Source organism: Equus asinus, chromosome 13 (genome assembly GCF_041296235.1).
Source record: "Equus asinus isolate D_3611 breed Donkey chromosome 13, EquAss-T2T_v2, whole genome shotgun sequence".
Lineage (NCBI taxonomy): Eukaryota > Metazoa > Chordata > Mammalia > Perissodactyla > Equidae > Equus > Equus asinus.
In genome coordinates, this window is record NC_091802.1 from 55622431 (window position 1) to 55634266 (window position 11836).

The 11836-nt window shown below is 40.3% G+C and overlaps 1 protein-coding gene across 2 annotated transcripts; it reads right to left on the bottom strand.

Annotated features, from left to right (window-relative positions):
- Window positions 1–408: 408 nt before the first annotated feature.
- SUMO2 (small ubiquitin like modifier 2) lies at window positions 409–11836 on the bottom strand. 2 transcript variants are annotated; one of them, XM_014839822.3, is made up of 4 exons: window positions 11483–11836; window positions 9748–9879; window positions 3986–4057; window positions 409–1072 (listed from the first exon to the last, which is right to left on the bottom strand). In XM_014839822.3, the coding sequence occupies exons 1-4, from the start codon at window positions 11501–11503 to the stop codon at window positions 1010–1012; spliced, it is 288 nt and encodes a 95-aa protein (XP_014695308.1). In that variant the 5' UTR covers window positions 11504–11836; the 3' UTR covers window positions 409–1009. The 2 variants fall into 2 exon arrangements, with proteins under 2 accessions (XP_014695308.1, XP_044600393.1); XM_044744458.2 differs by lacking the exon at window positions 3986–4057 and having other exon boundaries at window positions 11483–11823.

Sequence of the window (11836 nt, forward strand, 5' to 3'; positions counted from 1 at the left end):
AGGGAGTATTTACTCATCGGACAAAGGGAAGGCTAAAATGGCCTAAAATGACCAGCAGAGTCAGCAAAATCAGAACTTCTTCCGAGCTGCATGTACTAACTCACTCTGCCTCAGGTAGTGGTTACAGAACCACAATGTTAGGAGTAAATCCACAACATTGTGACCCAATTTTTTTGCTAGTAAAATTGCATATTTAGAACTGCCTAAGCTTTTTGAACAAAGAAGCTGAAACATCCATTGCTAGTCATTTATATAACTTTGTTATCCTGTTTTTTTATCAGTCTGTCAGAAGTGCAAAGTAGCTTTATTTCTTTCTTGAAATGTTATTTCTAGCGGGCCTATTCATGTCATATTTTTCCCCTAAGCTTCAACTTTCTATTTAATATTCCTCAAAATAAAGAAAACAGCTCATTTTAAACAAGAAGTTTATTTAAACAACAAGACGCTTGACTTGAAGGGAAAACTATCTAGGATTCATTTCTTTTAGAGTAATTTATCCCTACTTAAAGACAGATTGCCCTACATGTAACAGCTACGTACAAAAAAGTTATAAAATTGTCCTTGGTTTTACAATGATAAATGAAAAACATTAAAATTCTCCAATCGAACAAGGTATGCAAGGATTTTTATGTTGTTCTTTTTTTTTTGTTAAACAGTGAGAGCAAAATAACTTACTGGAATATAAAGATAAGAGCTGAATGAGCATGCCACTAATGGAGAAAGGGGGTATTTTCACAGAACCAGTATTTTTCCCTATCCCATCTCCATTTGATGTCAATTAAAACATACCATTGGCCATTTAGTTTAAAAAAAAAAATGCAATATGCTTGTGCACATACACCAGTTACTTTATGTACAATAAAGGAATGGGGAAGGGGAAAATGAAAGAATAGAGAAAACTATACTGTAGTAGTCAGGACGCGGTGGAACCAAATTGCGGTTTTCTAATTGAGAATGTCTTCTTGGTCTGGAGGAAGAGAGTTCTGGAGTAAAGTAGCGGGTTCCCTTTTTAATAGACACCTCCTGTCTGCTGCTGGAACACATCAATTGTATCTTCATCCTCCATTTCCAACTGGCATAAGAGGAAAAAACATTGAAGGCTACTGATTATTCAGCTCTTAAAATTTCAACTCATCAGAATTTTAAATATCCCAAAAAACTGCACAAGTTCCACCCAGTTCCAGTGTTCATTATGTAAATGTCCCATAGCTTAACATATCATTAGACATTGGTTTAAATAATTTTTGACTTGGTCCTCTTTTTTTATGAAGATTATAGAAAACAGCTTTTTAAGTTAAAAAGCTGAATATGTCCAGGAGTTAAATTACCTCACCTTTAATTATTGAAAATAAGAGTGATGTGTGTAAAGGATCTCACTGCAATGTTATTTAGATGAGGAAGACTGGAAATAACCTAAATATCAATCAATAGAAACCCAAAGAAATATGGTACACTGGTACATGAAATATCACGTAGCTGTTATTAAAGAATAAGTAGATTTACATGTACAGAAACAGAAATATCCCTAAGATACAGTATTTGGCTAAAAAAAAATTTTTCTTAACTAGGCATCAAAACGGCTCATAGTATGATTACATTTGTATTTTTAAAAGTTTGTGTGTGTGTGTGTGTGTGTGTAAATAACATGAATATATCCTTGCCCATGCACAAAACAAGGTCACTTCTATGCAGTAAGGAAAGGGATATGCGCAGAGAGACTTGTTAAAAAAACTACTTTAAATTTTAAAACGCCACTCACACATTAAGTTTGCAAGGTTCACTACGCACACATATACATAAAACAACTATGGTGATTGTAGGAAGGTCTTGTCTTGGTACATACGGCAACATTGTAACGTAAACAAGCTTTACAGTTTATTATGCTGATAATTACCCTTAAAAATTCTTTCTAAAAACTTGATAATTTTGAAGATAAAACAGTAACCCTGGGCACCTAAAGACAAGAAAGGGAACTGGTTCTAATGTTTAAATATACAAAAGAAGGGCTAAGGCATGAAATATTAATGACCAAGTCTCAATTCCCTCTTTGTAAAATGGAATAGCATTCAGTTACGTGAATTAAATGAATACAAGAAACTACTTAACAGAATGATGGGCACATAATAACACTGCTATTAAAATTAGCTTCTAAGAAGTTCTAATTTATCACAATTCTGCTATTTAATATTGAGAGAAAAACTCTAAAATGAGTCAATTTCTTTCTAAAATAAATTCAATTCCAAATAATACAATGAGTTCAATTCCAAATTCAACTTGAAGATTTTATAATGCAGTTCTGCACAAATCCTCCTTACAGTTTAATATTTGCAGCTTGCACAGTAGACAAGCCCCAGAACTTTTTTTGGTGGTAGGTGAGGGCTTCAAAAGACAGAAAACACATTCTAGTCATCAGAGTTCAGCATAATGGGTTCTTTTTAGTCTTTAAAAACCATCAAAACATGTCTTCAACCTATTTACTGGAACGTTAAATTTTTTTTTTTTAAGGATTGGCACCTGAGCTATCGACTGTTGCCAATCTTTTTTTTTTTTTCCCCTGCTTTATCTCCCATCCCCTGCCGCCCGCCCCGTAAACAGTTGTATATCTTAGTTGCCGGTCCTTCTAGTTGTGGGATGTGGAACGCCGCCTCAACGTGGCCTGATGAGCGGTGCCATGTCCACGCCCAGGATCCGAACCCTGGGCCGCCGCAGCGGAGGCGCGAACTTAACCACTCGGCCACGGAGCTGGCCCCTGGAACGTTAAATTTTAGTGAAAACTTTAGGCGCCTTCAAAGGGTAAAAGAGCTTTTTCTCTCATTCATCAAGAGAATTCAGCTCCTCCTTGTGGCTATATGGTGTAATTGCTTCTTAGAGACTCCCCAATGGAAATTTCTTCGAAATATTCTTCCCTCAAGTACAGGTCACAGACATTTCAAATTTTTGAAGATTATCAACAAAACCACAATCTGGTTATGCTGCTTCACTCATATCATACTTATCACTTCCTAGTTTTTATGGAGTGATAAAACAAATTCAAAATACAATGGCTCCAATTTAAATTTGTTATCAAAATATTTTTTCCCAAAACTGGGAGTCTTAATAGAATTTGAGAGGGTAAAAGAAACAAAGACAAAGAGTTTCTGTCATAGAAGACAGCCTAGCTGATTCCTTAAAAAGTGACAGAACAGGGCCAGGCTGGTGGCCCACTTCAGCGGCCCAGGGTTCACCAGTTTGGATCCTGGGTGAGGACCTACGTACTGATTATCAAGCCATGCTGTGGCAGGAATCCCACATATAAAATAGGGGAAGATGGGCATGGATGTTAGATCAAGGCCAATCTTCCTCAGCAAAAAGGACTGGTAGCAGATATTAGCTCAGGGCTAATCTTTCTCCAAAAAAAGAGGTGACAGAACTGAAATGATATGTAAAGAGATAAGGGATCAGACAGTGACATCTCTTGCAGTAAGGGTTTAGAAAGCCACCTGTTATCAAGAGCCCTCCCCATCAAACTAAGCTATCAAGAGACCTGCCGTGAGAGCCATTAGTTCCCTTTAGTTAACAAGGATAGGTAAAAGGGACTTCTGCACGAGAACCTAAAATGGTTAGGATCAACAGCCAACCAATCACCTGTGGGGAACGCCAAGTATGATCAAGAACCGCAGCAACAAAAACAAAAGGAAAACAACATTCTGAAGAAACAGGAGTTTTAATTATTTTCTCCAAATAATGCTGGTAATAGGAAAAAAATGGATTAAAGTAACTAAATGACCTATTAGTGTACTAAGTGATAACCAGCTGTTTAAAAACCACTGGCATTTCCTGAATCTACTCCTATTTTTTTTTCTCTTCTCCTTTGGTCATATATTACATAGCTTTGAACTCTTGTAAAGAACTATATCCCAATGTCAAAGTTCACAAATGAATAAACAAAGCTGTTGAGAATATTACAAAAAACATTCATTTTTCTAGTTAGCAAGAGATTTTTTACCTGTGCAGGTGTGTCTGTTTCATTGATTGGCTGCCCGTCAAATCGGAATCTGATCTGCCTCATTGACAAACCCTGGACAAGAAAGTTTATAGGCACTAAGTATGCAAAGAAACAAGTAAGAACTAAAACCATATGCATATTTAGCCATGAATATATTAAGAGAGACCTAAATAAATGATCATCAATGTTAATATTTCTATGTGGGTAAAAAGATTTGGGGTGATTTTCACTTTCTTAAACCATAGGGATTTTCTTTGGAAAAAGAAAGGTCTTTTTTAAAACAGTATATTGCTTTTGAGACCAGTTACTCTAAACTTGAATAGATCATACCTTGAGTTAAACAGAACATTTAAATGAGTTAGAAACATACTGAAAGGGGATTTAAAGTAACAGATGCACAAGCAACATTCTTCAATGCATGTTATAGAGCTCCCCAAAGGAAAAAAATAAATCACCCTTAATAATAATGAAAACTGGAAGTCACCTAAAAAGGGGTAATGATTAAAATAAAACCTTGCCTAAAAGCTACCTTACCTTCAGCTCTATCCAAATAGTTCCTACCACATTGGAAGAGTAACCTATGCCCCAACCCAGCACAATGCTAGGCACACCAAAGGCATTCGACAAGTTCTTATCCTTGAGCAGCCAGGGCATTTCCACCAGAACACAAGGCAATGACTGTCCTAAAACCATCCATAAGACCATAGTCCACACCCAAGAAATTCCTGGAACAGCCCAAAAGAAACACCTGCTTTTAAATTTCCTTCTTAGTACTTACCCAAACCTGCAATTATTTATTATCTGTCAACCTCTCACCAGAAAGTAAACTCTAGGAGGGACAGGAACCTAGACTGTCGTGGTTACACTGCACCCCTTCCACATAGTATGTACTAAGTACTGATGAAACAAAATAGACAAAAAGCAGTATCTACCTAACCATGTTTCATTTTCTTTATTTAAAAATAAACCTAAAGCTACTAAGTTGGGGAGAAGCTTTATTACAAAAAGGGAACTTTAAAATTATATTACTAGAGTTTAGTTTCAAGAAATTTTTATATGCATTTAAGGAGATAAATGAGCGTAAACATGCCCTTTCGCCAAACTGGATTCTCATGTTTTACTTATCAAGTATTACCTAGCTGACACAAGGGTGGGGAGAAGGGGAAAGCAGCAAAGCTGTTGGTAACTGCAGCCAAATGAAGACAGGAGAGGAAAGTAAAGTATCTTTGGTATGTTGTGAATATGTTAACTTGAAAAACAGCGTTCTAGGAAGCATCTTACAAAAAGCCACTCCTGTGTCACGCTCAAATCACAAACTATAATTACTGTTACATAAATTCCTTGCTTCAACTGATAAAAGAAAAACTTAAACTGAATTCCTAGGAGTAAAAATATTGAAACAAAGTGCTCAATGAACACTTGTCTAACACCTTTATTCCCTTATTTAACAAGGATTCACTCAATCTGTCTTTAAACTACTGTTAAGATGAAGATGTTGCTTTCCTGTTAAACTCTAGTCTTTGACACATGCCACTTTCAGACTAGCTCGTCTTGAGGAATACAAGCACTCTCCCACCAGGCAGGTGACATTGATGACCTTAATTCATTCCTCATGACGTTCAAATTTAATTTGCAATTACACAAAGCAACCAAGAACTCAATGCCAAGCCATTAATTACTATATTTGCAAACATTCCATGGAAGACTCCTCACTTCAACAAAATATTAAGCACCTTCTATGTGCAGGGTTCCTCCTTTACTACATCCACTGATATGGTCGTATGGTCTACGTTGTGGCCATTCAAAACAAGGGGAGGTGGGAGCAGGGAGGCAGAGCCATGACAACACAAGGGAATTGTATTCCTTCACTGCCACCTGTTTTTATGATTTTATAAATAAAAGAAAGCTCTTTTATTTATAGAGCATCAAAAGTCCAAAATTCAGGAAACTTGTTTTTAAGATTCCACAAACTATGTAAATTCAATGAATTTACATTAAATGAGCATTTGGGCTCGTCTTCTGTATAAATCTCATCGCTGAGCTTTAGAGTTGTACCTTGGAAGAGTTATATGAGGTTACTTCTTTAGGTCCCCGTTTCATTTCACAAAAATGAATTGGACTAAACCTATGAATCTGTGCTCTCTGAAACCGCCTGATACTCCATGAAATAATCTGTTAGGGTACATCCACATTAGAACGGTTATGTTCTCAGTTAGCTGAAAGCTACGTGGCTGATATAAAGTGGGCACACTCAAATTCTACACATGAATGAAAAACTTATTTACAAACCAACCTCTGGAGTTATTAGTATGAATGTCCTCTATCATTTTACAAGCATTTATTGAGCATGTTCTATATGCCAGGTACTGGTCCAGGTTCTAGAGAAACTGAACCAAAATGCCCTATGCTCATGGAATTCACATTGCAGTGGATAAATACAGCCAGCGATCAATGCAAAAAACAGACAAAAGTGAAGGGATTCAGTGATGGGAACAGGGGCACTTTGAGTTATTCAAAGTCTCTGAGGTAGTAACTGAGAAGAGTGGAATAAAATGGTTGAGGGCTCAGCACTATCCAAGAGAAACATAATGTGAGCCACATACATAATTCTGAATTTTCTAGTTGCCACATTAAAAAGTTAAAAATAGGTAAAATTTGGGGCCGGCCCTGTGGCCAAGTGGTTAAGTTCGTGCACTCCGCTTCGGCGGCCCAGGGTTTCACCAGTTCAAATCCTGGGCGCAGACATGGCACCACTCATCAGGCCATGCTGAGGTGGCGTCCCACATGCCACAACCAGAAGGACCCACGACTAAAAATGCACAACTATGTACCGGGGGGCTTTGGGGAGAAAAAGGAAAAATAAAATCTTTAAAAAAAAATAGGTAAAATTTTATTAAGATGTTTTAACACATTAAAAATACTATCATTTTGGGGCTGGCCCCATGGCATAGTGCTTAAGTTCAGTGCATTCTGCTTCAGCAGCCAGGTTCAGGGGTTTGGATCCCCAGCATAGACCTATACCACTCATCAGCCTTGCTGTGGCAGTGACCCACAGAGAAAGTGGAGGAAGACTGGCACAGATACTAGGTCAGGGCTAATCTTCGTCAAGCAAAAAAAACCAAAAAACACCCCTATCATTTCAACATGTAATCAACATTCAACATGAGATATTTTATTTTTCATAGTTTTCAAAACCTGGCATATATTTTACACTTTACAGCACATCATAATTTGGACTATCCACATTTCAAGTGGTAAACAGTCACACGTGGCTTACGGTTACTGTTTTGGACCGCACAGGTTTAGGGAGAAAACACAATTTGCTGATGGATTTTATATGTTATGAAGCACCATCAAGGATGACCCCAAGGTTATGACCTCACTAGATGTAGGATGGTGGTTTACCGAGTGGGAACACCAGAGAAAAAGGTAACTAGTACAATCAACAACTCTCTTTTGCATGTTCAGTTTGAGATGTCTATTAGACATCCACTTCAAACTCCTCCAGAGATAGGATGCCAAGTGAGTTGACTAGAAAGTTAACTATGGGCATTCAGTTAATCTTCATAGGAAATCCTTCGTTAAGAATTGTCAAATGCCAAAAAAAAAAAATAGCTATGCAAACTAATTGGATGAATACTCTAGTCTTTTGATAGCCCGTACCTATGCTTTAAAAGCAGGGAATCAGCCCAATTAGGTGATACCTCAACTCCCTCTTCCTTAGAATGAAAGAAACCATTTGAAAAGTAAACAGGAATCTTTTACACTCGAATTCTGATGTTACTCCCAATTTAAGAGGAAAATAGGGATAAATCTCTTTCCAAATTCTTCCTGGATCCTATCTTCAAATCATATCTGCCTTCCAACAGATATGCAGATTTATATTTTTTATGGATTTCCAATGCTTCTTTTCCTTCTAGTGTAAATTAAGAGCGGCCCCAACAAGCTTAGTCAAATATAATTGCAATCTTAAGCCTAATAATTGAAAAAAATTCAAGGAAAATTTTCTTTACACTGGGTAATACATTAAATTTATTTTAACAGCAGGAAAAGTCAAAAAACTTCTTTGGGGCACCTACAAGAAATATGGGAAGTCTCAAATATGACCATTTTAGGTTGGATAGAGAGTATCAATAAATATGTATAGCAAATGTTAACAGTTAAATCTAGCTGATGGCCACATTCAATGTAAAGTTCTTTCAACTCTGCTCTACATTTGCAAAGTTTTCATAAGTGTTGAAAAATACGATCATTTAAAGCTAAAATTTAGTAGTAATTAGAGAAAGGTTAAGCAAGATATGCAGAGAATTTTGTTGAAAACCATCAAGTGTAAGCATGAATTTCTACTTTGTATAAGGTTTTGCTACATAAAACTGCTACAAAATGATTACCCTTTAAAATGCCCCTGTAACCTGAAGGGGCACTAGTGTTCAAATACGGAAGGTGCCAGTGCAAAAATTCTTTAGCACAAACAATGAGTACAAACTTACTAACTGTTAAGAGGATCTCACCAAAATTCTTCAAAGAGTATACTGAAAATCTCATCTTTCTAAGGAAGTATAAGAAAGTTTATGAATGAAGACAAAAAGAAGTTTCTATCTTCAGTTTCTTTCAAATGCCCTTAGGTCTCACTGAGGAAGCCCAAGTATCAACTCAAACTCAATTTCCTAACTTCTACAGGGTTAAGCCTTATGCTATTTTGAGCCTATTTTTAGGACAGTATGAAATGTAGAGAATTGTTTTGGTCTAAAAGAATGATTTTCCCAACTTTTATATATTATATATTCAGAGCTGAACAAGAAAAATACTCCACAAGGTTATTATTGGATTAACCCATCTAGGCCCCAGCCTTTTTGTTATACTTGCAAAAGTCATCTTTAAAGTTGCCTTTGTATTGTTACAGACTCAATATCACAGAAAGCTTCTTTGTTTTAAAGCTTGCATTTACCTCCCAGCATCTGTTCACTTCTACTTCCTCTTCTTGATGTCCATTTACTATTTTCTGAGTAAAATGCAAATGTCCCCACAATATAGGAATGTTTATGCTTGGGCAGGAGGTTAAATTTCTTGATCTCTACTAATAGTGTAAGAAGAAAATACTAAAATTTTACATGCTTCAAGAAAATTGCAGTGTCCTTAAACTCATTTTATTTGCAAACTGTTTAAAATACTCAAAATAAATTGTTTCGACACAAGACACATTTTAAATGGATTAAAAAAAGAGCCTGACGTGAAATTTTACCAGGTTCATTCCTATTTTCTTATAAAAATAAAATTATATCCCCTTGGGAACAAACCACATGCTCTGAAAATAACTGATGCATTTCTGGCGCTGGACTAGAATCATATGTATTAATCAAATCATCCTAAGGGTTTTCATGAAGAATCAACATACCAAGTGTATAATAAAACTGACAAGTATATAAATGCATATTCGTTCTACCAGATAGTCTATTGTAATATTATGCTAGGCTAGTTTCTATTCCCAAGAAAATAAAGTTTGCTTTTTTAAAATAAGCTTTTTTTCCTTTTCTTCTTGTCCCCGAAGCCCCCCAGGACATAGTGGTATATTCTAGTTGTAGGTCCTTCTAGTTCTACTATGTGGGATGCTGCCTCAGCATGGCTTGATGAGCAGTGCTGGGTCTGCCCAGGATCAGAACCCCAGGCCAGTGAAGCGGAGCACCCGAACTTAACCATTCAGCCACGGGGCCAGCCCCTTAAATAAGTTTTATTCAGTGGAAGTGCACATGTCAGTTCCTCACCTGTCGTTCACAATAGGCTTTCATTAGTTTACTAAGTGGTGTATGCCTCTTAATCTTAAACTGCACCACAGAACCATCCTGCCCCGCCACCTTCAAATTAATATGATCGTTGTTCTCAGTCTTGACTCCTTCCTGTTGAAAGAAAAATAAAAGTATAATTTGAAAAACGTGAAAACCAAACTCCTTTTAAAGCAGTAGCAGCCTAAGTCGCTTCAGAAATCAACAGGTTTCTCATTCTGTATGATAAATGAGCATACAGCTGTTTTCAGGCGCTGAAATCAATCTGAAAGAGAATTCCTGGAGCAACAATATTAAATAACTGTCACAAAAACAGAAAAGCAGCTCACATGCAATACTATCCGTGGCAACAACAATTGATTTTTAAAGAAGAGTCCCACTTAATTCACTGCAATGCTCTCTTGACTCTGAATTTTCTAAACTGGCATATTTTATATCACTCTCAAAATATATCTTTCCTCTAAAAAGATTAAAAATAAGTGTCTTTTCCCTTTCAAAGTGCTCTAAGTACAGACTGCAAGGAAAAAAAACCTAGAGCTTGCAATTCAATACTCATTACAATTCTCTTAAAAAGTTACCAAACTCAGTTTAATAACTTAAATCCCTAACTACATTAAAAAAATCTAATCGAGGAATATCCTTTGATTCTCTCTGAAGCAGCGGTAATAACTGAAACCACTATTAACGTTCGCCTCTACCACGAGCAGCTTCATTTTCGTTTATTTTTAGTTAAGAACTGCTATTCTCCCCTCCCCTTTGTTGTCATGGGTCAAATGCAGTTTTATTCCAAATCTTCCTTGTAGATTTCGACCCAATCTGAAGTTCGCCAGAATGAAGCGTGCAAGGAATTCTGCAGCCCCTAAATCACTTCCGAAGAGAAGGGAGGGGGTGTCACAAAACAAACGTAAAGAAAGTCCCGCGTGCCAGGAAGAAGTGTGTGCCCTCGTCCTCCCGGGAACAGCCTCCCGGTGCCTCCAAACCCGCCTTGAAAAGTTAAGCCCCACAAAGTCTCTGCTCGTACACATGCCTCCAACTTCTCGAAACCGCATGGTCCCCGCAGCTTGGAGGTTCCTTGGCACCCAGGGAGAAGCCCCTGCCCCTCCCCCCTGGGGACCCTGAGGCCACCAAAATGGGGAGTACTCCCCGGGAACCCCCCAGACCCCGGCCTCAAGACGGCCCGTCAGGCATCCGGCTTCCAGCCCATCCGCAGCCCATTGATTCGCCCGAGCCCTCAGCAGGCCAGGGCGGCCGGGACAGGGGTCCCCAGACGCCAGAGACCCCCACCCCCGAGGGGGAAGCCCCGCGCGGAGGAACTCCCCGCCGCCGCGGAGGCGGAAACACCCACCGTGGGGTCCGCGGAGGGTGGGGACACCGCGCGCCCTAACGCCCCTCCTCACGCGCGCCCGGCCGGCCAGGCCCGAGGAGTCCCGCTCGCGGCCGGTGGGCCCGCGGGCGTCCGCGATCCGCCCGCCCAACTCGCGCCCGGCGCGCACTCTGAGGCGGCCGGGGGCGGGGGAGGGCGGCGGGGCCTCCTCCGGCGCGGGAGGGAGGAAGAGGGGAGGGAGGAAAATGGCGCGGAGCGCCGGGCCTGAGCCGCGGCCGGCCCCGCGGGGGGCCCGGGAAGGCGCGGGGAGCCCGCGGCGGGCTCGGGCCGGACCCCAGCCCGCGCCGTGACCCCGGCCGCGCGGCGAGGCGAGGAGGCCGGCGCCGAGCTCACCTTGGGCTTTTCGTCGGCCATGGCGAACGCCGGAGTCTCCTCAGCTGCCGCTTCACAAAAGAGGTACCAGGTCCGCACCGAACGAGCACACAAGCAGCACCAGGAGCGGCAGAAGAAGGAGGCGGCAGCGGTGGAGGAGGGAGAGGGTGCGCGCACGTCGTGCGCTCCCTCCCCCCACCCTGCGTGCGCGAGCACGAGCCTCCGGGGCTCCTCATTGGCTGCCGCCTCGCGGGAGCGCGCAACGCTTACATAACCACCCCCAGCCCCCGCCCCGTGCCGCCTTGGCCTGGGCCCGGCGCCCGCCAGGCCGGCGGGAAGAACCGCGGACACGCGCACCCGGCCCGCGCGGGGGCG